Consider the following 27416-nt stretch of genomic DNA (forward strand, 5'->3'; position numbering starts at 1 on the left):
GGTCACCTCTCCACAGATCTGACCTGCAACTTGGCCTGGCACTATCAACTGCTTGCCTTCATGGAGAAAAGTCTTTAATGGAGTATTGTGGGACATTCCAAGTGAAGACATGAAGGTGTCATGTCCCCCAGAAAAAGTTACATATAGGGCGGGACTTCCGGTGTCTCCATTGAAACTGACCAATCGCGTGCGCTTACAGTCAAATATGAAAATGGCGGCTTTGTGCAGTGAGTTTCGGGATCTGGCAGAAATAAAAAAACAGCTCATATCTGTGATTTTATTATGTAAAGAGAGAGGACTTCTACACAGTGCGAAGTGGTACGACTCACGGTGACTGCTGTGTCATTATTCCCTGGCTGTCGTCTTTGTTTTTGACTTTACATGGCGGTTTATCTGTGTTAGCATTAGCGAGATGTGCCCTCCTGTTTCATTTAGTAAACACCACTCTTTTTATGCGACTGTATTGTATGTTTGTATTGTAATGTATGTTATTATTGTTAGATTTACCTGTTAAAATACGTTAAATATATAGTGTGGCTCACCTTCAGTAACAAGCTGAAGTAATAAAGACTTCAAATGGGCTAGCAGTGTGGTTCGTAAGTGTTGTGTTTTCTTCTAGGGCTTCTGAACTCGCATTTGCCTTGAAACCACTTCCCAAAGAGAAAGTGCCACCTGCGCCTGAGTTTACTGAGGTTTGTGCTGCCTTCTCTGGTTTATTTATTGTTGTATTCGCCTTTCCCAACGTTCCTTCAAGAAACAGCAAGGCTCTACTGACCTCTGCTGGGAAAACCTTTCTACAGCATTGTCCTTTTTATGTGTGTAATTACAGGAAGATGCTGAGGACCTAGATGCACTGACTCTGGCCAAATCCTACTTTGACTTGAAAGAGTATGACCGTGCAGCTTATTTTCTAAAAGCTTGCCGCAGTAACAAGGCCTATTTTCTCTATATGTATTCTCGTTACCTGGTAGGATCTTTATTACTTTTGATATGAGTTAATAATGACATGATGTGAACACTTTTTGTTATTTGTTTTAAGTCTGGTGAAAAAAAGAAAGACGATGAGACAGTTGACAGCCTAGGTGAGAATATATTACAAGCACAAGCAAATGTAAATATAAAATGTTACTCAACAGAACTAAGGATTATCTACTTTGGGCTGGCAGGTCCTTTGGAAAAGGGTCAGGTGCGCAATGAAGCCCTACGTGAACTTCGGGTTGAGCTTAGCAAGAAGCACACAGCATCTGAACTTGATGGCTTTACATTGTATTTGTAAGTTTTACAATTCTCTTGATAGACTTTGTTATAACTGTTATAAGAATTTATATCTTATATTTAATATGTGCAACATAACAGGTATGGAGTGGTACTGAGGAAGCTGGATCTGCTGAAAGAAGCTGTAGATGTATTCGTAGAGGCCATTCATGCACTTCCTCTTCATTGGGGAGCATGGCTTGAGCTCAGTAACTTGGTCACCAGTACAGAAATGGTAGATTGATTTAGTTACCACTGTAAATGAATTGCAATGATACTTAAATCATTGTCTTTGCCCTCAGTTAAAGTCACTGTCCCTGCCTGACTGCTGGATCCGAGAGTTCTTTATGGCGCACATGTACACAGAGCTGCAGATGATCAAAGAGGCACTGCAGAAATACCAGAGTCTGATCGACGCCGGTTTCGCCAAAAGCACTTACATCATCTCACAGATTGCTGTCGCCTACCACAATATCAGAGGTGCCCATTTGACTTTAATAATTGTTTTATATCATAACAATCTGTTGACCTCAGTATTTCCATTTCAGATATTGATCAAGCCTTGGCCTTGTTTTACGAGTTAAGAGCTCAGGATCCTTTCCGTATTGACAACATGGACACATTTTCTAATCTGCTCTATGTTAAAGTCAGTTAATATAAACGACAAACATATTTAATAGTATCATTACATACTGTACATCTTGTGCTTCTTTGTAGGGAATGAAGCCAGAGTTGAGCTTCCTGGCGCACAACTTAGTGGAGATTGACAAGTACAGAGTAGAAACATGTTGTGTAATTGGTAAGCTTGAGCTGTACTCGTAAATTAAACTTTGCAGCCAAACCTTTACTTTGTTCAGAAAGTTTAGTCTCATATTTTCCCATTACAGGCAATTACTACAGTTTGCGCTCTCAGCATGAGAAGGCAGCCTTGTATTTCCAACGAGCTCTGAAGCTCAACCCTCGATGCCTTGGCGCCTGGACCCTGATGGGACATGAGTATATGGAAATGAAGAACACATCTGCAGCTATTCAGGCCTACAGGTCAGATTTAAAGTGTGCTGTACTATACAAATGGAAAGTCTAGGCTGTTATAAATGTAATCTTGTTTACAATAGGCACGCCATTGAAGTGAACAAAAGAGACTACCGAGCTTGGTATGGATTAGGCCAGACATATGAAATTCTGAAGATGCCCTTTTATTGTTTGTACTATTATAGAAAAGCTCATCAACTCAGGTACTAAATTGAAAAAATATTCCCATCTGATTTGTTCATGTATTTCGGCATGATAATATATATTTTTTCAGACCAAATGATTCACGCATGTTGGTTGCCCTTGGTGAAAGCTATGAAAGACTGTCACAACAAGTAGAAGCCAAAAAGGTACAAACATTAAAACTAAAATGTTTTCACGGTTTCCTGGGCTTCCATGTTTTAGTATTCACTTTTTAACTGTTGCAGTGTTACTGGAGAGCATATTCTGTGGGAGATGTTGAGAAAATGGCTTTACTCAAATTGGCAAAGTAAGTAAATTTTAATGGTCATTTTCCATTTGCTAAAGGGTTAGTGTCTCTGAAGCAGTTAATGTTTAAATATAATCACCTCATTACAGGCTTCATGAACAGTTGAATGAGTCTGATGATGCTGCGCAGTGTTACATGCTGTACATCCAGGACATTTTCTCCTGTGGGGTAAGCATTTAAAATACTTTGTTTTTCAGTTTGACATACTTTTAACTCTTAACTCCATTGATTATTTGACAGGAGCAATTAGAGCATGCAGAGGTTAGCACAGCCCTGCGGTACCTGGGCCAGTATTATTTTAAGAATAAACTTTATGACGAGGCATCCCTGTGTGCTCAGCGCTGCTGCGACTACAATGACGTAAGCGTGCATATAATATTTCACTTTGTATCTGTTCTTACTGCTGTGACGTGGATGCTCTCATTGACTTTTTTTTAGGCTCGAGAGGAAGGAAAGGCTTTGCTGAGACAGATTTCACAGGTCAGAGATCAGATTGAAACTCCATCTGCAGATCTATTTGCTCCACTGTCAAACAACAACACACCTGTGAGGAGGCTGTCCCCCCTAAACCTCATCTCTTTCACTCCCTGACATTAAACATCACACTATGCTCAAAGACTAAGATTTTAAACCGCTCACACAATAGTACGAATTTCTACTTGCATGAGCCATTTTCATTTTACTGGCAGTGAATTGTAGTTCTTGGATAAGAAGAACAAGTCAGGTTTTAACTTCTATTATGTAAATTTACTCTTACTCCCATCTGTGCTGTTTATTTGTACATAAAGTATATGCACATGCTTCTTAGAAAAGTAAAAAAATATTTGTCAAATAAAATGACCATGTATCCATTCTTCACAACACAAGGGTACATTTTTAATGTATATAAAATGTACAACAGACATACATGTAAAAAATATAGAAAAATGTATCCAATGCCATTATAAATCAGTAAAAGCCCATGTTTTTCTTTTAGTATAGAAGCGTACATCAATAAAAATGTGTTATACAAAATACACACACAACTGAATATACTCGATGTCATGAATTTGAAGTAAGAAAAGTAATATAAATACTTAGCAGCTCAGTATTTGCCTCTGATGCGGCGCGGTGTTGGGACAGGGCTGGGGGGTGGAGACTGCTGCCGTGAGCGCAGAATACGGGAATAAGGAGTGGCACTAGCTTCCTCAGCAGTGCGTGTGTTGTATTTTCGATTTGGGGTACGTGTGGGGAACAAACTATGGAAAAATTGTCGTTTCTCTGGAGGTCTGTTTTCAGTGTCAACTGCTGCTGCACACCCTCGTTTCGTACAAGAGCCTGGCATGGCAGAGGGGTATCCGGAAGGGGGCGGTAGTGGTCTGGTGGGCTGTGTTTGGACCAGAGTCTCAGCTTTACGTCTCAGGTCTGCTTTGACCAACAGTAGGTTATTCTGCAACTCCACCAGGATCTGGTCCTAAGAGAATGTCAGTGAACAGGGTTAGTCAAGCCACAGCTGTGAATGTGCACAAGTCACAGTAATGTCAAACAGACTCAGAAATAATTGTGCAGATATTAGATTATCTAATAGTTAAAGGCTCGCTATGCATTAATTGCATTAGTATGAGAGGAAAGAGGAGGGAAAAAAAGATAAGTTTAATAGCAAAAAAGGGATGTAAGTATACATGTATACAATTTCATTACCAAATCTTGGTTTGTTGAATGTGCGTCTATGAATTTATCATTTTCTGCAGTTATTAACTACTATTAAGCTGCCATATATCAGTTAGAGATTTTTGTATGTGTAAAAATATCAAAATTAAATGGTCCTTTCTGTAGTAGTTGTACCTGTTTGGCCAGTGTCTCATCAGCGGTGGTTAAAGCTTGGCGCAGACGCTCTCCTCCTGTGTTACGACAGCACGCCCTTTCACCAGACTGGAGGTCCATCCCTAGTCTATGCAAGTCCTGACGCAGCTGCCAGAGGTTCTAAAAATAAATGTATATCAAACATTTGTTGTTTTTATGCCAATTCATAAATCATTTCAACACAGAAATGGGTTACTTACTCTTTGGCCCTCCTCCAGTTTACGATCAGCAGCATTAGTCAGTGCACCTGCTGATCCAGGGACTTCCAGCTGTGTCTTCAGCTTGGCCAATTCTGCACAAACATTATTAGACACAAGATGAAAACAACTGTGACAGTGCCTTTATATAATGTAACTAAACCAAGTGATATGTCAACTTATAATTATTGAATCCTTCTATTAATCCTACCTTCTGTTTTGGTGAGCAGCTCAACCCGGCACTGGTCCAGCTCATAGCGTAGACTGCTCAGTTGTGAGTTAACAGTGAGTCTCTGCGATCGCCGTGGTACCTCACCAAATGTGTCTGGCACGGTTGATGATTGTGTTTTTTGTTTTTCCAAGGCAGCAGATAAAGCTTCAATCTCTTGATCTCGTTCCTGACAAAGGGAACACACAATTTCATGTTCAATGTTGCATCACAGTACAGTTGAGACCAAACACCATCACATCCGTTATATTAGTACATTTTCACTGTTCTGGGCAGTACCTTGAGCTCCTGGCTATAGAAGCGTTTCAAATGTTTCTGTAGATTGTTAATCTTGTCCTCATATCGCTCTTCAAGCAGAGCCTTCTCTGTCTCCAGACTCTCACTAAAAAGGCAGAGATTACATTTATAGTTGATAATTTTAATGTTTTAATTTAAATTTAAATATTGTTGTAAACAGGACCAAACACAGGGAATCAGCATTATACTTAAGCAGCTATAATCTGTAACAGTCGTCCTGAAGATACAAGAGAGGTCTCTACTCTGACAATTTTCAAAACCTAGCTCAAAACAGTTCTGTTTTTGCCTGGCAAAATTATTTTCAGTAACACACGTGACAACAAAGGAACTCATGGGTCACCTTTCATTTAAAAATGCCATCAAATTTATCTCACCTCAGACTGAGAGTCTGAGTGCTTGGAATAGAATTTAGTGCTTGGCTTGTTGATTCTGTAGAAATCCGCAATGTTTTTCAGCCCCCTGACTGGCTAATGCACCTGTCAATCACGATCAGTTGAAAATGGGAAATCCACTGGTGGCCACTCACATCTTGTAAAGTATTAAAAAAGTATGTGTTCCAAGGAAAGTTTTGTTTAGCTGTGCATATGACTGAAAGGGATTTATCTGCACTCTTCTCTCGTTTAAGTTAACTTTATTACAATTTTTCTGTCTTTGTACTGTCGTTTTAATGCCTTTCTTATTCGGTAAAACACTTTGAATGATTTTCTATACAAATTGTGCTCTGAAATGCAGCAAGACGGGCTAAATTACAATAAAATCATCTAGAAATAAACCTGTCACCTGAAACCGTCCTGCATTCCTGTGATGACCTCCATCATCTCTGAGACCACTTGCTCTCGCACATTTGCCTCCAAGACTTCCTTTTCCTCCCACTGACGCTGCACCTCTTTTTTCAGGATGTCGATGGCCTGCAGCAGGGCCTAAATCAACACAAGTCATCATGATTTGAACAGGCCTTATCATAAATATAAAGACAAAATATAAAGACAAAAGGCCTAGTATTAAAGGTTACCTCAGTATTTAACATAGTGATATCGCCATCTTCCACGTCACTGTCATCTTCCTCTTCTTCAATTACAGTACTGTCATTACTGTTAGCTGCAGGTTCACGCAGCAGAGACAGAATATAAGCCACTCTGGTCTTGGTTGATGGGCCATGCACCAGCTAAAATATAGAGTAACGCTTTAGACATGCCAAGACAAAAAAAAAAATCATCAATACCAAAGTAAATATTAAAATTACTTGAGTAGCAATTGCAGAGAACTTGAGAGCTTGTAAAGTCTCATCATAAATTGAAGCACAGGGGTTGATGTTGACCACCATGCTGGAGGTTCCCTTACCGCAGAAGAACCCTTGCAGCACACGAGTTAGCTTACTGTCACGAAAAGGCACAACCTGTGGAGGACGGGACCTGAAAACACATAAAAATTATAATTACATTTTTCTTACACAAAAATTACATCTCTAATTATAACCTTACCTATTGTTCTGGTTGTGACGCAACGCAGCAATGCATCGCCCCAATGTCAGCAGAGAAGTGTTGATGTTGTTAGCCTCCTTCATTCTTTCACCATTGCGCTGCTCTTTGCACCGTTCAGATCCAGCCAAATCACATATGGTTAATCTAGAAAATAAACCAGGCAAATATTAATAAAGTGAAGAAAAAAAAGCATAGAAAGAAAACCTAAATAACTGAACACATACTCGCTGATGCGCATGGCTTGGTCTGAAACACTCTCTGGGTGAACATGCAGGATGCGGATGGAAAAGATGCTGTGACTACAGTGGACAAATAGTTAACATCAACTATGTCACACAAACTAAAATCTTCAATAAAAGTATAGCAAATAAAAATACCTGCGGCTAGAGTTTTGATTAAGATGAGTACAAGCAAAACTTTGGTTACGACGGCCAACTGTGAGAACCCTCCATGCCTCCTCAGCACTGCAAACCTGAATCCATGTCAAGTCTAAAGTAAATCACAAAAGAGAAAATCAAATTTCACCCAACTAATAACACCCCAGTTTGGAAATAGTTCATCTAAATTGTTGTGTAATTGGGCATTATTGCAGTATATTTCATTCATATATTTAATATATATTTAATTAATTTACCTTTTACATATGGATTGCCCTGCTTGTCATCACCAAGTCTCAGAGTAACCCTTTTTCTGGGCTGCATTGAGGGCGAAGCATCCAGTAAGTCGTACAGGAACTCATTGTAGATTTCATAATAGGACACCCAGATAGAAAACTGCACCCCATCCTTCAGATCATCCCCTCCACTGTTGGACAGGCTGTCTGGCTCCAGACAGACACTGTCAACATCTGAATAAAAGTTAGGACTGTCAAAAGTTAATAAATGTTTTGAGGGCAACATAGCCAAAGCTCTTCAACAAACCTTCAAGTTGAGTGGCCAAGTTACTTGTGACTGAGAGTCCTCCGATGCCACTATCCCACACAGTGGTTGTCCCAACGCGATGAGACATGTGACCATCACCCTATTATAATCAGATAAATAAATTAACAATAAAAACGCTGTGAAAAAATATTGCTGCCACTAATAATTTAGAGTTCTACCGATTTAAAAAAAACTACATAGTCTGTTAACTAATTTATGGTATATACACATTTATAGCTTTGTTTCTCTGCGATTTAAAATTACAATTCATTTTTTCAAATTTATGCTTAGAAAAACGTCCTTTAATTTGACAATAAAAAATCCAAGCACCCTTTGGTAATGGATAATACTTTGAAATATTTATTGTTAAATTTTACAACTGAGCCAGACATATACTGACTGTTGGTATACCTCTTTGAGCAGTGAGTTTCTGCGACTTTCCTCCACTTTAACCTCCGTGGGGTCTAGTTGTTTTATATCCTGGTACATGATGGGCTTCAGGTCCATGCCTCCATACAGACGGCCCTTCAGCTTCATGAACATGGAAGCCAGTGCTCGAGGTAAAATACCTGCTTCTCGGCCACTTCCTGCAGAGTGTAAGCCCAAAATAAACATCACCTACTTAACTTATTACATGATTAATGATGTTGGTATAGTGTGAAGTGATACACACCCTGAACAGTGTAGGTCTTCCCAGAGTTGGTGACTCCATATGTGTACAAGAGTCTGTTCTCTCCTTGAAGCACATCCTTGACCATTGTTTTCATTGTGTGCTCATAAAACTGCTGCTGAGTAGTATCTGGTCCAAAAATCTTGAAAGAAATAGAGTGAAACACATAGTCTTAAAAGACCATTCTCTGTGATATGAATATGGCTAAACATGGTGCAATAATATATTAAAATAAGCTATAATGTATCTATTTGCAAATTACCTTTGAAAAGCTGAACTTGTGCATGCTCTGAGTGATGCCTCGCTCAGCATTTCTCATGTTCTGAGACTCTTTTGGAGCTTTTAGGAGAAGAGATTTTTCATCCTGCACAAGCACACAGCCCTAAAATGAAGAAACACATTAGTGGATTGTATTATAATAATAATGGATTATTGTTTGTATTATAACTAAGCTATATACGTGTAGTTAAAACTTGTACACCAAAGTCTTACTTGTTCTTCCCCTCTGTCCTTTTCCATTTCAGTTAGAGGTCTGATGCGCAGATAGACCTTCACTTTCTCAGGATTTACTTGATCATGAATGCCTGGTCTGCAGAGTGACTGCTTCATGGTTAGTAACTGTAAGAATTATAATGTTAAAGTAGCTCACTCAAACACAGCTTCTTGAATGATTGCGTAAGACTAACAGTGGTGGATGGATGTCTATCGAGGCCTGGAGAAATCACAGAGATTTCAGGTAGCCGAGGTCTACCTAGCCCCCCATGCTCCGCAGCAGTAGACTCAAAAACAGCCATTTCATCCTCTTCATCAGAACGAAAACCAGGAGACAGCAGAGTCAGAGCCATCTTAACCAGACAAGAGAAAAGGGGTCATGTTAAATGTTCAGGCACTAAATGCAAGTCCATATTTGTATTTAGTCAATCAATCAGATGTAAAACTTGTATAGATATGCATGGTTACATTGTTTGTGACAGCAAATCTGACATACTGGACTGTCTTGTGCTGGAGGAGAGGATTAGGAAAAGTAAGGTGTGTCAAAGACAAGCTGAGTCAACACTAAAATCGACACTGTAAGGATAAGGCACATTATTTTAAGAGAATTAAACTAAATCAGCTTTTTAAAATCAAAATGTTACGAGACAAGAATTCTATATGTGAGCATGTATTCATCTTAATGTTTCCATCATGTAGTTTTATTTATTTGGCAAAGCACATTCACTGAGCAAGCTGAGCAGAAAACAGGGACTCAGATCTAGCAAAAAGGCCTTCATAATAATTAACATCAGGATTGTTAGGTTTGTCTATAATACAATAATTTAGTCAGTAATCCTTTTTGACTCTACTATTTTGAATAACCTTCCACAGTGCCAGTAGCTAAACCTGGAGACAACTGAGCGACTAGATTTATAACGTAAATGCTAGGTTAGCTTGAGCAGGACAAGATTCAAGTTTCACTCACCGTGTCCGCCGAATGTCCTAGTGCACTGTTTGACTAAATCTAAACAGGTAATTGTATTGAAAGTCTGCAGGCTGTTTATAACCTATTAGGTACCCATCTACAACAGGCTTTTCTCTCGGTGTTTTGTTGCTTGCTCAAACAGCTGAGTTGTTTTTCCAGTCCACACGTCTATCTTCTGGTTTTTGAACAACGCGGCTCCCTCCCAAAGCCGGACGCTGATTGGCTCACGGAGTTTAATCACTGTGCTCTTATTGGCTGTTCACTGTGCTCTAATTGGCTGTTCTAAGTCCGACATAAAACCAGTTCCCGCAAACAAAGCGTTCTTTTATTAGTTCCATTTACTCTTGTATGGGCAGGTATCATGGCTCTATTAAAAAATAACCGACAGTGTGGGGGCAGGATATAATAGCTTATTTAAAAACAGACATTTAATACAGCATAACATTTTCATACATAATTTTATTTCTAGAGTACTAATACTTGAATAATATATGAAACAGACAATATGCTTTGTCCTATATCTTAACTACAAAATTTAAAAGCACAAATGGAGGACAAAAAATTAAGTCTTAAACTCATATCCATGCTCCATGGGCTCATTATTTGCAGCGATGTTATGAATTGTAATTTCATGACGTGATCTTTGAAGTCTTTCTTTCTGAACACTGTGCTGAACTCCATAGCAGAAGTAGATAATTAAACCTGTTAAAACATAAGTGTCAGTGTTATGCCCAAATGAGTTACTTAGGTGTTATATGTATTAAATATTAATTACTACAAACCTATGGCCATCCACACTGCATATCGAATCCATGTGTCTGATCCTAGCTGAACCATTAGGTAGACATTTACAAAGGTGCTCAGTATTGGTAGAAAAGGGACGAATGGAACCTACACAAAAAAAATACTGCATCACAATTTTAATGTGTGTTTAGAATCAAGACATACCATGAACGCAGCTTTGGTTTGGCTCTGAGGTTGTCTCCAGATGATGAGTATGATTAAAAAAAGCATCAATAAATTCACAGAGACACAGAGAAGAATCCACCACTGGTGCGCATGCAGGGCCTCAATACCACCAGATATGAAGAGGCTTAGACTGATTACTAAAAAGACTGGGACATATGGGATTGAAGTCAATATTATAGGAGCCTATTCATACAAATTATTAAAATAAATTATTAAAATAATTGAACACCTACTAATGAAAACAGCAGAAACTGAAACATTTTTAGATGTCCTTGCTGTGGGCTGCATAGGAGGACAGAGCAGTCCATGTACTGTCAAAGGCTCTGGTTTGTTTGATGTTGAGTCATCACTATCATCTGGCTGGTATCTGAAAAATAGTTGGGTAGAATTGACATATGCAAACAATCTTCACCACAGCCTAGAGCTTTAAGGATAATGCAGTAGACCTTTGCTGTACCTTAATTTGAGGATACATATTGCCACAAGGGTGTAAGCAAAAAGAGTCCCAATTGACATCATGTCAACCAGAGCTTTCAAGTCAAACAACAATGCCATGATCGCTGCAAAAACACGACAGCAGAATACTGGTCATAATGTTCAAAAGAAATAAAGGTGGAGGAATGCATTACCTGCAACAATCCCTGAAGCCAATGTTGCTATAACAGGACTTTGTCTGTCACTCATTTTACTGAGGGGCTTAAAAAGAAGTCCATCCCTGGACATTGCAAAAAGCACCCGAGGCATGGGGAACATAGACCCCAAGAGGCTGTTAGGCACAGGTGGATAATGAGTTACTCACAGCACATGATTTTGTGTACATCTGGTAATATTACTCCCAAATGTTGACTTCTGTTTGAGTAATATCATTTGAAGAATGAGTAATTTTTGCCTAGTGATCAAACTATGTGCAGTATGTGACAAAAGTTTAATATTAAAAAATTCTGTTTTCCTCTATTTCACATTTAGTCTGAAATAATGTTGCCTAATATTTTGCCTACTCTAGCCACAGCTGCTATTAGGATATAAGATTAGGAATAGTTTGAACTCTTTTTCCGGTTTAAAGAGTGTGTACCTTGTTGAGAGCGCACAGAGAGATCCCACTGCCACAACATATTTAGCAGGGCTCCAGCCGATGAACGTGAAGGCAACGGGTAAAGGACTGTGAACACTGAGTAAAAAGTATGGCATCATTAAAGTAAGGGCAGCAGACACACCAAAATATGCCAAGAAACAAATAAGTAGAGAGGACACGATGCCCAACGGAATAGATTTCTGAGGGTTTTGCACCTCCTCTCCTAAAAAAAGTGAAATAAATTAACATTTTAGAATACTGACATAACACAGCAAGTGGCAATTTACCTGTTGTCGCTATACAGTCAAATCCCACAAATGCATAGAAACAAGTGGCTGCTCCAGCTAAAGTCCCTTCTAATCCAAATGGAAAAAAGCCCCCAGAACCATAGTTGGTGGTCACATTGAAAGATATATTTTTTCTGTAAAAAGAGTATTTTTGTAAACTGAAAACAAGATTAACATCACTGAGCTTTTTACAATTATGTCTGCGCATTTTACAGTTATGTAAGCACATGCCTAAATTCATTCAGCTCCTCTTCCCCAATGTACCAGTTGTTAATATCTCCTTTAATGAATCCAGAAAGGATGACAAACAGCAACACTAGTACATTCACTGCTGTAAAAATTTTATTAACAATGGCCGACTCCTTGACACCAAAGGCAAGGATTCCTATAGAAAAACAGGATGCATGATCATTTAATACATTTACTTACTCTGTCTGATATGAAATAGTATTTTACCTGCTAGAAGCATAATGAGGGCTGCAGCAAAGAAATCTGGGTAAGGCGCTAATCCTGGTAAGTTCATAGCAGCATGTTTCCCCAGAGAATTGGCAATAACTTTTCCAATCAGGTCATCAAAGGTCCCACTCCAAGCTCTAGCTACGCTGGAAGTCCCTAAATATGACATTATACCAATATAAATATACCTAGGTGTATCATTAGTCAAGGTAAACATGCATTATACACTCCAGATACTTTACCAATGACATATGACAAGAGGAGGTTCCAGCCTGTTATAAAGGCCCATATTTCCCCCACTGTCACGTAGCTGTACAGATAAGCAGAGCCAGTCTTGGGGACCCGAGCTCCAAACTCAGCATAGCAAAGTCCAGCAAATACAGATGCTATGGCTGCGATGAGAAAGGAGATGATGATGCTAGGACCAGCCACAGTACGAGCCACTTCTCCAGACAGGACGTAGACCCCAGCCCCCAAAGTGCTGCCCACCCCAAGAGCCACCAGGTCCAGAGTGGTCAGACAGCGCTTAAAATTGGACACCTCTCCTTCAGGCTCCAATGGCTTTCTACGGGACAGGCTTTGAAGGAATAACAAGGCTTTTACACCAGACATCCTGTACAAAAAATACATTAGCTTAATAGTGGTATATTTACCAGATTTCGGAATTTGGTGGAACAGTGTCCATAAAAACAATAAAGACTTAATTATAAAACTATAGCATCAAAAACAAGATAAGGCAAGCCAATTTAACCATATCATGGTCATACAAATATGCTTCTTCACAGAACAGTCTATGGTATGTAGTTTATTCATGGATTCTGTGTTATATGCAACATTTTGAGGGTTTTCCCCCATTTAAAAGATATAAAATTTTGTTTTAAATTGTTCATTGCTATGGCAACAGTCCTATTTTTTCATCATTCTGAAACCCATGGATAGAATTGAGTCCGAGCACAGAGCAACGATCAAATACAACATATGCTTTGTGCCAAACTGTCGTGCCTATGTAGCAGCATTTGACAAACCAACTTTAAGTTAAAAAAGAACACATACCATGCATAATGCACATTATAACAATGTTTTGAAGGTAAAATATTGAATGAAAGTCGATATTTTCAGATTTGCCCTTGAAAGATATTGTCACTGAAACAAAGCCTATACAATTTTATATCAAAGTCAAGCATAACTAGAGACCCTTACCTCTTGATGTGTAGAAATGCTTTTTGATCCTTCTTCAACCTTGCTCTTCGCCAGGACGCATCCATTCACTGAGAAGGCGACTCAACCCAACATTTTTTACACATTATGTTACATTTTGGAGGTGTGTGCTAGTTTTGAAAAAGGTCAGGATTTGAAAGATTTGTGACAGGAGGTGTTTCGGATGTGTCGAGCAAGGACACAGTTAAGTGATTTGTTCATCTCCTTCAAAATGTTTTTGAGAAAGATATGTGATCATTTGACATAACCTTTGGATGCATTACATTTTTATCATTACTTTGGCTTCTTTGGATTGTCTTTGGTTATAACCTGTTGGCTTTTCTTTACAAAATAATAATTGGGACAGCATACCACAAACATCTACTTTTTGTCAAGCTTTCATCCATGTTTGAAAACAGAATGTTTTTAGCCAGTTCATATTGTCCTTCAAAAACACTCTAAACATACTTGCTCTCAAAGATGACTGCTTTGTATCCTTGCTATTCTTGATCATTGCTGAAATTCTCTGTCTGCATTAAAATAAATTAGACTTGTAGCTTTAAAATGGGAGCTACAAAGGTAAGCATGTTGTAAATTGTAATTGTTCTGTCTTTTGCTCAGCAACCAACTGGATCATGGTTCAACAGAGCAGAAGAAGACACATCTCTGTTTGATGAACATAATGGTGCGATTCACTGCTTCCAAGACCTTTCGGCATCAAACTCAGTAAAAGTACAGAAGAAAATCTACAACAATTTGAAAAATATTACTCAACAAAATGTGTGTATTGAGTGCAGATGTATAAAAATTCTAAATTCTAAATCTTGCATGATTGAGGCCCTCGCTTCATTAGTAGAAGGAAATTGCCCTCCCCTTTTGGGTTAATAATTGATCCACAGGTACAAACTCGGGCGCTCACACCAATGTGCACTGCATTTAGCCCCTGGGATATTTTGGGAAAATCTAAAACTTGGATGTGACTTAAAAATGTAAGTGTTTATGTTCTCTTGAATATAATTTGTTTGTTGCAGATATTTTTTTAATTATTGGCATGATCTAAAATTGTGTTCATTTATCTTTCGCTTGTTGCACATTGGCTCTTGTGCAGTTTTCTTAGACCAGTACGAATTTAGCTAGCAAATTTAGACATGATTTGTTCTGATTGTGTTAAATATTTTAAGTCCTCAGAAAAAATTATTTAATGCCAACTTATTTTAAACTTCCTGTTTGATTTGGTATTATATGTGGTTCTTTCTTTACACTAGTGCTGCCTAATATCATTAGTGCTGTTCAGATTCAGCGCACGGCTGCAGTGACTTTCTCCATGGAGACGGGGTTGACCAAACCCAAGCAAGAAGCGACTCAGTAGACTGTGACTTGACTTTTCACTATTTCTGTTCACATGAGCATGGATGACACTGTAAAATTAGACTAAAATAAAAGCATTCATTTTGGTTGTTTTTATTGCATTGAAAAACCTGATGGAAGCAGGCATCGCCACAAGTCTCTTATTTGACCTAGAGGAGGGCACTTTGGAAATAATGGTCCTTTGGCTATAAACTTCTACAGTGTGGCATAAAACATTTATCTTTATGGAAAATGTTTGTGGCATGACCACCTCTAAGAAGGTTACACACTATACCTTTAAATAGGTCTTGGATTTAAGGGATTTCAGATATTATTGGAGAGACATCATAGAAAACAATTAACTAATAAAGTGGTGTTGTTATTTAATTTCTTTGCAGTGCCAGAGGTAAATAATAACATGATCAGCAGGACACAGGAGGGAAGTTAATGGCGGAGCAACTTGTTGAGAGTAATACTGAGTTGTAAAGGAGGAAGCACAAAGATGAGGCTGGTCCTGTATTTTCTGACACTGCTGAGTTTCAGTTGTGTCATTTCAACATATGGACCCCATCAAAGAGCTCAGATGACAGGGGACATTCTCCTTGGTGGACTATTCCCAATACATTTTGGGGTCACGTCCAAAGACCAAGACCTAGCAGCTCGGCCTCAGTCTACACAATGTGTCAGGTAATATGAAATGACCTCAAGTAACAAAAAGCCTGGATATGGTTCATGATTGGTTGTTGTTACAGGTTTAATTTCCGGGGTTTTCGCTGGCTCCAGGCCATGATTTTTGCCATTGAAGAGATAAACAACAGTAGCAGCCTGTTGCCCAACATCACACTGGGATACAGAATCTTTGACACATGCAACGCCGTGTCTAAAGCTTTGGAGGCAACTTTGAGCTTTGTAGCGCAAAACAAGATCGACTCCCTCAATCTAGATGAATTCTGCAACTGTACAGACCACATACCATCGACCATTGCAGTGGTGGGAGCAGCAGGCTCAGCTGTTTCCACTGCAGTTGCTAACCTTCTAGGCTTGTTTTATATTCCTCAGGTGAGACACAACAATTATATACATCATAATTACAGTATAACATTTTCCAGTATTCTAGTGACCATAACTGTATATTCTTAATATTCAGCCTTTACATACATAACCGTAACTTTAAAAGTCACAATCATCAACCAGAATAAGATTGATGTGTCTTATTTTGGCTGCTCCATTATAGATCAGCTATGCCTCCTCCAGCCGTTTGTTGAGTAACAAAAACCAGTACAAGTCATTCATGCGAACCATTCCCAATGACGAGTACCAGGCCACAGCCATGGCTGACATCATCGAGGACTTTGAGTGGAACTGGGTCATTGCTGTGGCCTCAGATGACGACTATGGACGGCCAGGCATTGAGAAGTTTGAGAAGGAGATGGAGGAGCGGGACATCTGCATACATCTGAATGAACTCATCTCACAGTATTTTGAGGAGCATGAGATCAAGGCTCTGGCAGACAGAATAGAGAACTCCACAGCTAAAGTGATTGTTGTGTTTGCCAGTGGGCCGGACATTGAACCTTTAATCAAAGAAATGGTGAGAAGAAACATTACAGACAGGACATGGCTGGCCAGTGAGGCATGGGCAAGCTCCTCTCTCATCGCTAAACAGGAGTACCTAAATGTTGTAGCAGGAACTATTGGATTTGTCCTGAAGGCAGGGCCCATTCCTAGATTCAGAGAATTCTTACAACAGGTCCAACCAAAGAAGGACAGCCACAATGAGTTTGTGAGAGAGTTCTGGGAGGAGACGTTTAACTGTTACCTGGAGGACAGCCCCAGACTGCAGGAGAATGAGAATGGCAGCACCAGCTTTAGGCCTCTGTGCACTGGGGACGAAGACGTCACACATGTGGAGACACCATACCTGGACTTCACTCACCTTCGCATCTCATACAATGTGTATATGGCAGTCTATGCCATAGCACAGGCCTTACAGGACATCCTCACCTGCACGCCTGGACATGGGCTGTTTGCCAATAATTCATGTGCAGATATTAAGAAAATTGAGGCATGGCAGGTAGGTTAACCAATATTTTCAAATTTTACATATATCAAATAATGATCTAAAAAGGTGGTGTCCATTGCCAGGTGCTTAAACAACTGAGACATCTGAACTACACCAACAGTGTGGGGGACAAGGTGCACTTTGACGAAAACACAGACATAGCTGCAAACTACACCATTATAAACTGGCACCGGTCAGCAGAAGATAACTCAGTCCTGTTTGAGGAGGTGGGCTATTACAATGTGCACGCCAAAAAAGGAGCCAAATTGTTCATCAACAAGGCAAAGATCTTATGGAACGGACACAGTTCTGAGGTAAGTCACATGAAGTTCAACAATGAAAATAAAAAGAATGTAAACCGATATGTATTGTGTATGTCACAGGTGCCGTTTTCAAACTGCAGTGAGGACTGTGAACCTGGGACAAGGAAGGGCATTATTGACAGCATGCCCACCTGCTGCTTTGAATGCACCGAATGTTCAGATGGAGAGTACAGCAATCAGAAAGGTAGAAAATCATTCAGGTTTACAGTGTGTTTTGTTGCATTCAAAAACATCTTCTATTATTCCTTTGCAGATGCCAGTGTTTGCACCAAGTGCCCCAATAATTCCTGGTCCACTGGTAATCACACGTTCTGTTTCTTGAAGGAAATTGAGTTCCTGTCTTGGAGTGAGCCCTTTGGAATAGCCTTGACTATATGTGCAGTTCTAGGCATCGTCCTGACAACCTTTGTCCTGGGAGTGTTTGTCAAATACAGAAACACTCCAATAGTGAAGGCTACAAACCGAGAGATGTCTTATGTCCTGCTCTTTTCTCTCATCTGCTGCTTCTCCAGCAGCCTCATCTTCATCGGGGAGCCTCAGGACTGGACATGCCGCTTACGCCAGCCTGCCTTCGGCATCAGTTTTGTCCTGTGCATTTCTTGCATTCTGGTTAAAACCAACAGAGTGCTTCTAGTATTTGAAGCTAAGATCCCCACAAGCCTCCATCGAAAATGGTGGGGCCTGAACCTGCAGTTTCTCCTGGTGTTTCTCTTCACCTTTGTCCAGGTGATGATCTGTGTGGTGTGGTTGTACAATGCACCTCCATCCAGCTACAGAAACCATGACATTGATGAGATTATTTTCATCACTTGTAACGAAGGCTCCATGATGGCTCTGGGCTTTCTTATTGGTTACACATGTTTCTTGGCGGCCATCTGTTTCTTCTTTGCCTTCAAGTCACGCAAACTTCCTGAAAACTTCACAGAGGCCAAGTTCATCACATTTAGCATGCTGATCTTCTTCATAGTGTGGATCTCCTTCATCCCTGCCTATTTCAGCACTTATGGCAAGTTTGTGTCGGCTGTGGAGGTCATTGCTATTCTGGCATCCAGCTTTGGGCTGTTGGCCTGCATTTTCTTCACCAAAGTCTACATCATCCTTTTCAAACCCTCCAGAAACACCATTGAAGAGGTCCGGTGCAGGACCGCAGCCCATGCATTCAAAGTGGCAGCAAAAGCGACCCTAAAACATGAAGCTGTTTCTAGAAAAAAATCCAACAGCATTGGAGGGTCATCCACCCCGTCTCCCTCCTCCTCCTTCAGCCTCCCGACCAATGGCCGCGACAGTGCATCCAGCTCCAGGCCCAGAGTGAGCCTGGGCAGTGGTACGGTCACTCTGTCTTTGAGCTTTGAGGAGTCACGCAGGAGCTCTATCATGTAAACAGAGCGCACTTTACATTTAACATTTTGTGAGTAGCAGTGTCAAAACAAATAGCACTCATGTGCCGAAAAACAAACAAAAACATAATAATAAAAGGAGCTACAGTATTTTAGTTTGTATGATGCAAAAATCTACAGATACTTAGAGGCATCAGAAATCTAATTAAATCAGTGCATTATACTTTCAGATGAACCAATTCATTTTTTTCTCCCGTTCATTTGTAAATGAAACATCGTCCTGATTTGTGTCAGCTGCATGTGAAGTCTTAAAGAATGTGATATGCTTACCTATCACAGGTTTCTGACAACTGCAAACACAGTGGGCCGGTCTCACATGCTAACACTAACTCTACTATGGACATAGGGTGCTGCGCCTACATATAAACATTTAGCTTTATGGGGGCGAGGGCTTCAGGCTCCTGGTTTGTGACACAGCCTTCAGACATTTGTTAGGGGAATCAGAAACATTTTATTTATGTGACACTGCATATTGTCAGATTTCATAAAGCTGTTGCCTATATTTTTCTGTATCTTGCTTTCCACTGACATTTGAATACCACTTTCTTTTAAATTTATACTGTTATTACTTTGTGTGGTGTGTTACTGTTACTCATTTAGTATGTACAGCATACAACAGAGGTACAAATGCACAAAATTTGCCAAATAAATAAACATTGATTGACAGTGATTGGACTCGGTTTCCCTCGAAACCTAATAAATAAAAGGGTATATCTAGTGGTAGCACTAGATATACATTACATGTCTAATACTTCACACCAGTTTACCCAAAATCTGCAAATATACAGCAATGAAATGTTTGACTATACAAATATTTAATGCTCCACATGAAAATGATTGATGAAACATTAAGTTTTTGTTTTTTTTTATTCTCAACAAGTCCTCTAAGTTAATTTGTATTTCAAAACTAAAGGGGCCAGAAGCCAGTCCCACAGGCTCCCACAGGATAAATGTGGACGCCTGCTGAAATGAGGTGAACTCAGCCCCACACTGGTCTGAGCAGCTGGACAATCTCAGACTACACTGAGCACAGCGTGAGACCAAACACTGAGCCCTGGCCAAGTAAAATGGACCTAAGCCAAGTTTAGGCTACTCTAAATAGCCTGTTTATTCCCCATTTTTGAACATAAAGAGCGGTGATTTTTATTAAATGTTTTAATGACGTACTAACAATTATGGCTAGTGATTTAAAAGCCTGGAAAGTGGAGGATCATAGATTTCTAACGATTCCACAGTGTTGTGTTCATGGGTGAGAAACAGATCCCACACAAGTAAATGACAGAAGTAAAGTATGGAGGGTATAAAAACGTAAATAAGAATATTTATTCATATACAGTATTTTACATTGTACATTATGTTATAAAAATGTAAAAATGTAAGTATTTATTTATTTACTTATTTATTTATCATTATAGGACAGATGCTATTATTGTGAAAGGCTCAACCCGGACATTGTTATGTAATGTTGTGGGGTTGAGCCAGAGCAGCAGCCACTGCCTTTTCAAAGGTAAGAAAATCAGCTCTGTTTGTGAAGTTACGGGAAGGACTGAGCCGCTTGACACACACAAAAAAATCCTTTGTTATGTTTCGCGAAAGCAACAGCGACACATTCATCACGGATAATAGTGATCTTAAACAGCACTCATTAAAGTCGCATCTGTAGTTGTCGCTAGCATTGAGCTAACGGTGAGGAGAGGAGCTGCACGTCTGGATCCACACCCTGTGAACAGTTATTTTACTGTTACGAGCCGACAGTGACACGGAGTATGTTCACTCTTTAACCTTCTTTTATGATGATCTAACTTGTAATAACAATGTTGATTCAGAATACTGATTCTGAAATGTGTTTATATTTTGATGGTTATTTTTTAATTTCAATTATGTCCTAATTTTTGAGCTGGGTTTAGTTAATCTGATGAATCAAATATAATATAATATTTGATTTTAGTCATTAGCTAATGTAATTTATTATTTCTGGTGTACACCTAGCATTAGCTGTATTTTAATCATGTGAGTTTGTGTCAAGAGTTTGTGGACACTAGCTGCAGTTGCATACACAAAATCTGGTTTTCATCAGATTTCAGGAGTTACAAGACTAGTAAACAGCAAAATTATGTGAATCGTTTCTGATTATGGTCTCTCTGATACGCACATCAGAAATCCCTTAAAAATACTTAAATCAAGATTATAATCAGATTATTGTCTGAACGTAAACATAGCCACTTTTTGGCTGCTGAAATTTGTATGTTTTAAAAAAGTGGCGTACTTGTATTTCTGTTGTATAATACCCCATTTTCAATAGGCAATGTTACATTTGAAATAATGGACCTCACTTTGTTAGTTTATACATCCCATACTAAACGTTAAATTCATAAAATCTATGCTGTATCAGTATCTGCCCATGTTATTCCATTCCAATTTTCCATGTAACAATGACAGCTTAATGTAAACCACTGGGCAAGACAATTGTCCCGTAATGTGAGTGAACACGTGGGGTGTAACATTACCAAGCTCCAATGGCCTCTTCAGTTGTGTGTGTCCCTGAATGAAAGGTGAGACTAACTGTGAGATTAAGTTCAAATGTTTACATTTTATGTGTTGTTTAGATAACATCTCAGTTTTACTAGAGGCTATTGTCTGTCAAGTATCAAATGTACTGCAGCCTATTGATGGGAATTTGTGTTAATGTGTCTGTGGCAATGTTGACACCTATTTCTGGTAATAACTTTCTTTTCTCTTTTACAGACATCCTGAAGTGAATTTGGCCTTTCCGTGATGTTCTTAAAGTAATCTGTCCGCTGGTGAAACATGCTTTATTCCAGAGGAGTAAAATATTTGAAAAGACTTGAATGACAGTTGATGACATGTCTTGTGCTGAAGACATTTCATAAACAATAAGTGACAGTGCTAGTATCAGCACTTTTCTCTGCCATGGCTCTCTGCACATCTATCTGTAAGATATTGCGTCGTGGGAAATATTTTTTGCTTCTATTTCTGACGTTATCAGTGCTGGCCTGGATAGCAACCTTTTCAGGTGACACTTTTAAAAGTATCCAGTTTTCCTCTGCCACTCCACAGACCAGTGTGAAAGATGACACTCTGAGAGAGAAACTAATAGTTGCTACAGTGCTAGCAAAAAATGTGCCAACAGTCCCTCCAAAGCATGACTGCCCAAAAGAGTCTCCACTTCTAAGTAAGTTACCTACAGCCTTTTACTCTACTTTGTATTTCTAATTAAATTTAAGGTAATAGAGCTCGGGGTCAAATGTTGAAAACTTTACATTTCTGAGCAGGCAAACAAAATATCCATACCATATTACATTTGCAAACATGTTAAAATGTTATGATGTAATGTTAAAAACTAAACCGTTTTATTGTTCAGTGTTAGAAAATGTTTTGGTGTGCAATTAAAAGCAGTCAAAGAAGTAATAGTGATCTAAAATGCCATGCATTTGGCGACATCTTGTGGTCACTTTGGAGCATTTTAAAGTTCCTCAACAAACAGAACTTAAAAAAGTGCCCTGTCAAATTTGCTAGACAACTGAGAGAAATGTGATATAACACCCAAACACAAGCTGACTTAGGCAACACATGAGGTTGGCTGCAGAATTACGCAATTCACCTGGTAGTTATTTGTTGCCTCGTCTGCTAATGTTTTGAACAGAACATAATGTCTTTTTCCTAAGTGGGATGGAAAACATACAAGACACATCCAAATTTTATGTAATGTAATGTATTGTGGTGTTCAGCAATTTATATAACACTAGAAAAAAGTGAGTCTCCTCAGTTTACACGGGTATTGATCAAACTATGGGTTATCTAACTAGGTCAAACAATTATTCATTTTGTGAACTGTAATCCTATTAACTATAATTGCTAGAATAAAACCATTTTAAGTCAGATAATGTTATTAAGGTTGTGCACAATGCTACAGGTAAACAATTGTTTTGAGCAGTAGAACCCCCTCCTCCTCAAACACCATTATATATTGTGCTTATGTTTTAATGTGTTATCATGTGATATAGAGGGACCCATGAAGTTGACCTTTGAGTCCTCTCTGACGCTAAAGGAAGTAGAAAGTGAGAACAAAGCAGTGGAGGAGGGCGAGTTTGAGCCCAAAGAGTGTAACGCGAGACAGAGCGTGGCCATCCTCATCCCTCACAGACACAGAGAGAGACATCTGCTTTACCTCCTGCACCACCTCCACCCTTTTCTACAGCGCCAGCAGCTTCACTACGCTGTTTATGTCATCCAGCAGGTAAGGCTACAATGGACTGCATGTTTTTATCAATATGGTCACTAAGGCTTCAAAAATGCCCTTTCTATAACAGCCCTCTGCCAGTATCTTATGTTTTTTAGCTCAAAGTCTCAAATGGATCATTATTGTACTGTATGTTTTTTTTTCTGCAGGCTGGAGGTGCGACCTTTAACCGAGCTAAGTTGCTAAATGTTGGCTATCTGGAGGCTTTGAAGGACTACAGTTGGGACTGCTTCATTTTTCACGATGTTGACCTTGTGCCTGAAAACGATCATAATTTATATTTGTGTGACAAGCAGCCTAAACACTTGGTGGTCGGTCGGAATGCAACAGGATACAAGTAAGTCATACAGAACTAGAACCTTCCACATTGCTCCATCCAATATTATTAATAACCAAGTGAATTTTCTTCCTTGTTTTCAGGTTGCGTTATAAAGGATATTTTGGTGGCGTCACAGCCCTGACTAAAGACCAGTTTCTTCAAGTGAATGGATTCTCAAACACTTACTGGGGCTGGGGTGGAGAGGATGATGATCTTCGTATTAGGTAAGGAAAATCATTATTGTTAAACAATGGTGATAATTATGACCGTTGATGATTAAAGTATTGTGTATTCAGGGTGGAGCTGCAGAAGTTGAAAATTGTGCGACCTCCTGCTGACATAGCTCGCTACACCATGGTTTTCCACAAGCGGGACAGTGGAAATGAAATAAATAAAGACAGGTGTGACAAACTAGTGCTCTATACCATATCTGAGTTTTAGAGACATTCGCTGTAACTGTTCGTCTTTGTTTTTTAGGATGAGGTTGTTGGGCCGAACTCCACGAGTGTGGAAAAAGGACGGACTGAATAGCTGCTCGTATAAGACGCTGTCTATTGAGAGGATGCCTCTTTATGTGAATGTAACTGTGGACATCGGGAAGCCAAGCTGACGTTTGTTTAGCCTGGAATGGCTGCTGTGACCAAACCTTATTTTGTATGTTTTAAATTGAGCTTGCAAAAAGTGAACCCCAATGCCGCATTTTGTACCTAAACACTCAAGCGTTTTCTGTTTTAGTGTTACCTGTAGAAGCAGGTAGAAGAGTTAACACATATGTTGGCACTGTATGCCTGTTTTTCTATAAAAACTGCATACATTTTAGACAAATCACTATATATATATATATATATATATATATATATATATACATACACACACACACACACACTCACCTGAAGGATTATTAGGAACACCATACTAATACGGTGTTTGACCCCCTTTCACCTTCAGAACTGCCTTAATTCTACGTGGCATTGATTCAACAAGGTGCTGATTCATTCTTTAGAAATGTTAGCCCATATTGAGAGGAGCATCTTGCTGTTGGTGGAGATTTGTGGGATGCACATCCAGGGCATGAAGCTCCCGTTCCACCACATCCCAAAGATGCTCTATCAGGTTGAGATCTGGTGACTGTGGGGGCCATTGTAGTACAGTGAACTCATTGTCATGTTGAAGAAACCAATTTGAAATGACTCGAGCTTTATGACATGGTGCATTATCCTGCTGGAAGTAGTCATCAGAGGATGGGTACATGGTGGTCATGAAGGGATGGACATGGTCAGAAACAATGTTCAGGTAGCCCGTGGCATTTAAACGATGCCCAATTGGCACTAAGGGACCTAAAGTGTGCCAAGAAAACACCCCCCACACCATTACACCACCACCAGCCTGCACAGTGGTAACAAGGCATGATGGATCCATGTTCTCATTCTGTTTACGCCAAATTCTGACTCTACCATTTGAATGTCTCAACAGAAATCGAGACTCATCAGACCAGGCAACATTTTTCCAGTCTTCAACTGTCCAATTTTGGTGAGCTCGTGCAAATTGTAGCCTCTTTTTCCTATTTGTAGTGGAGATGAGTAGTACCCGGTGGGGTCTTCTGCTGTTGTAGCCCATCCGCCTCAAGGTTGTGCGTGTTGTGGCTTCACAAATGCTTTGCTGCAGTCTTCGGTTGACGAGTGGTTATTTCAGTCAACATTGCTCTTCTATCAGCTTGAATCACTCGGCCCATTCTCCTCTGACCTCTAGCATCAACAAGGCATTTTTGCCCACAGGACTGCCGCATACTGGATGTTTTTCCCTTTTCACATCATTCTTTGTAAACCCTAGAAATGGTTGTGCGTGAAAATCCCAGTAACTAAGCAGATTGTGAAATACTCAGACCGGCCCGTCTGGCACCAACAAACATGCCACGCTCAAAATTGCTTAAATCACCTTTCTTTCCCATTCTGAAATTCAGTTTGGAGTTCAGGAGATTGTCCTGACCAGGACCACACCCCTAAATGCATTGAAGCAACTGCCATGTGATTGGTTGATTAGATAATTGCATTAAGGAGAAATTGAACAGGTGTTCCTAATAATCCTTTAGGCGTGTGTGTGTGTGTATATATATATATATATATATATATATATATATATATATATATATATATATATATATATATATATACACACATACTCATTTTAATATAGGTTCAAAATCTATGCCTTATTTTTTTGTTTACATTCTTTTATATATATTTTTACACATTTCACCTTTACTAATTAACAAATGCTAAATGAGATGAATTAACATTCTGCCTTTTTGTTCTTACTGTTATATATGCCACAGTGTGATTTAAAATGCACCTTTTAATAACTGACTGAAGAGGGACATGTAGAGCCAGAATCAAGGGGCATCTGGTTGTGATCATCTGGAATGTTACATAACTCTACTGAACTCCATGTGTTATTTGTATGTTTCAAGAGCCTTATGTGTGATGGGAGTACGTTTATTATTTAATGCTAAAATGACAATGATCTAGGACCATTTTTTGTTACTTTTACGCAAAAGAATGCATAAAATTTACATTATCATTCCTTTGATCATTGCATGCCTAAGAAATGCCTAAATATATGAAAATCAATTTATTATATTTTATCTAACACACAGTAGCTGCTGAATGTCTTATTATTTATATTTGTTTAAAAAAACATTTCTAAAAACTTGAATCTTCAACAGTTAACTCACTGACTGTAAACTGTAGTGTATTTATGTCATTTATACTACAAGCATTTATACAGGATGACCCTGACTGAATACTTTTTTACGTGAAAAGGTGACCTTTGGTTCCAATCAAATAGTATGTGCCATTGTTTGCTTGTTTCTGTACTATAAGAATTCCACAATGTGATTTTAAAACTATACCATGTAGCTTCGTGAGAGTAGACGTTAGTATGCAAGTTTGGGTGTTGGGTTTCAGGATTGCTATTGATTTTTCTTTTTTGTTTTCTTTGTATAAAAAAAAAAAAAAAAAAAAAAAAAGACTGATCAAAGGGAATTGTAAAATACAGATTTCACTAATAAGAACTCTTTTCACAAAATGTGAAAAAATAAATTGTATTTTCCTATGAGACGTGTCTGCTTCCATTGACATTATACACTATGGATGAATACATGTCAGCATCAAACTCTTTATCTTAACCGGTACTTAACCTTTGTGGATTTGTTTATTGTTGGAGTTATTCTGTAAAGCACTCAGCATTTAAAACCAATTACTAACGCTGATCTTTGTTGCAAATTTAAAAACTCCAATACACAGGCTGCTCTTAGCTGGACCAGTTGCCTGTCAGACTGACTTAATTCTATTCTGCACAAAATAAACGTGGCTCAAGCAACTGTACACAAATGAATTTCAGATCAAAACAGTAAAACAACCTGCACGCTGCATGTGAAGAAATTTAGCTGAGTGACTATTTAAAACCACTAAGGGGAGCTAATGAGCCTTTTCCAAAGTGATGCAATTGAATTAGAGATGCATTTCTGTTTTTACAGTTGGGCACATTTTTAATTATTAACACTAAATAAAACACACACACACACACACAAAAAGACATAACATACTATATATGTTAGGTCATTATCTTTTACTCCATTCCATGAATTTCCACATTTAGTCACAGCAAATCTTAAAGATTACATAAGGCGGAAGACATGCAGGACATGTACTAGCATGGGAGCATAAAAACTCTTATTATCCAGATACAATGAGACTTGTTCTGAGCTCAGGCATTTCTTTAACCAGTGCAGAGAAAGAGCAGGGTGTCTGAGTGTTTGTATGGACAGAATGATGTCACCTCCTCTTCCTATGGAGC

The 27416-nt window shown here is 39.0% G+C and overlaps 5 protein-coding genes across 5 annotated transcripts; 3 read left to right on the plus strand and 2 right to left on the minus strand.

Moving 5' to 3' along the window:
• The first annotated feature begins 201 nt into the window (after window positions 1-201).
• cdc23 (CDC23 (cell division cycle 23, yeast, homolog)) lies at window positions 202-3376 on the plus strand. The gene is made up of 16 exons (XM_033978430.2): window positions 202-318; window positions 620-692; window positions 830-967; window positions 1040-1082; window positions 1167-1272; window positions 1357-1489; window positions 1557-1734; window positions 1803-1900; window positions 1972-2053; window positions 2142-2295; window positions 2370-2489; window positions 2561-2636; window positions 2715-2776; window positions 2866-2944; window positions 3017-3136; window positions 3215-3376. Exons 1-16 carry the CDS (start codon window positions 206-208, stop codon window positions 3365-3367), a joined length of 1728 nt encoding a protein of 575 aa, XP_033834321.1. The 5' UTR covers window positions 202-205; the 3' UTR covers window positions 3368-3376.
• Window positions 3377-3848: 472 nt separating this feature from the next.
• On the minus strand, window positions 3849-10092 carry kif20a (kinesin family member 20A). Its single transcript, XM_033978448.2, has 19 exons — window positions 9872-10092; window positions 9099-9257; window positions 8905-9030; window positions 8675-8794; window positions 8416-8554; window positions 8154-8329; window positions 7743-7842; window positions 7457-7669; window positions 7200-7311; window positions 7047-7121; window positions 6823-6966; window positions 6585-6753; window positions 6354-6506; window positions 6122-6261; window positions 5324-5426; window positions 5027-5213; window positions 4819-4910; window positions 4601-4738; window positions 3849-4229 (listed from the first exon to the last, which is right to left on the minus strand). The coding sequence occupies exons 2-19, from the start codon at window positions 9255-9257 to the stop codon at window positions 3861-3863; spliced, it is 2715 nt and encodes a 904-aa protein (XP_033834339.1). The 5' UTR covers window positions 9872-10092; the 3' UTR covers window positions 3849-3860.
• Window positions 10093-10433: 341 nt separating this feature from the next.
• zgc:175280 (cationic amino acid transporter 2 family protein) lies at window positions 10434-13267 on the minus strand. Its single transcript, XM_055226901.1, has 11 exons — window positions 12898-13267; window positions 12656-12811; window positions 12431-12584; window positions 12200-12333; window positions 11913-12135; window positions 11470-11606; window positions 11298-11400; window positions 11074-11207; window positions 10820-10986; window positions 10654-10762; window positions 10434-10573 (listed from the first exon to the last, which is right to left on the minus strand). Exons 1-11 carry the CDS (start codon window positions 13265-13267, stop codon window positions 10434-10436), a joined length of 1827 nt encoding a protein of 608 aa, XP_055082876.1.
• A 2427-nt stretch (window positions 13268-15694) lies between these two features.
• casr (calcium-sensing receptor) lies at window positions 15695-18964 on the plus strand. Its single transcript, XM_033978424.2, has 6 exons — window positions 15695-15886; window positions 15952-16258; window positions 16434-17273; window positions 17345-17575; window positions 17645-17768; window positions 17838-18964. The coding sequence occupies exons 1-6, from the start codon at window positions 15702-15704 to the stop codon at window positions 18962-18964; spliced, it is 2814 nt and encodes a 937-aa protein (XP_033834315.1). The 5' UTR covers window positions 15695-15701.
• Window positions 18965-21732: 2768 nt separating this feature from the next.
• Window positions 21733-24315, plus strand: b4galt4 (UDP-Gal:betaGlcNAc beta 1,4- galactosyltransferase, polypeptide 4). Its single transcript, XM_033978440.2, has 6 exons — window positions 21733-22174; window positions 23007-23239; window positions 23392-23579; window positions 23663-23785; window positions 23858-23962; window positions 24039-24315. The coding sequence occupies exons 1-6, from the start codon at window positions 21913-21915 to the stop codon at window positions 24169-24171; spliced, it is 1044 nt and encodes a 347-aa protein (XP_033834331.1). The 5' UTR covers window positions 21733-21912; the 3' UTR covers window positions 24172-24315.
• The last annotated feature ends 3101 nt before the right edge of the window (window positions 24316-27416 follow it).

This window comes from Periophthalmus magnuspinnatus, chromosome 14 (assembly GCF_009829125.3).
Source record: "Periophthalmus magnuspinnatus isolate fPerMag1 chromosome 14, fPerMag1.2.pri, whole genome shotgun sequence".
Lineage (NCBI taxonomy): Eukaryota > Metazoa > Chordata > Actinopteri > Gobiiformes > Gobiidae > Periophthalmus > Periophthalmus magnuspinnatus.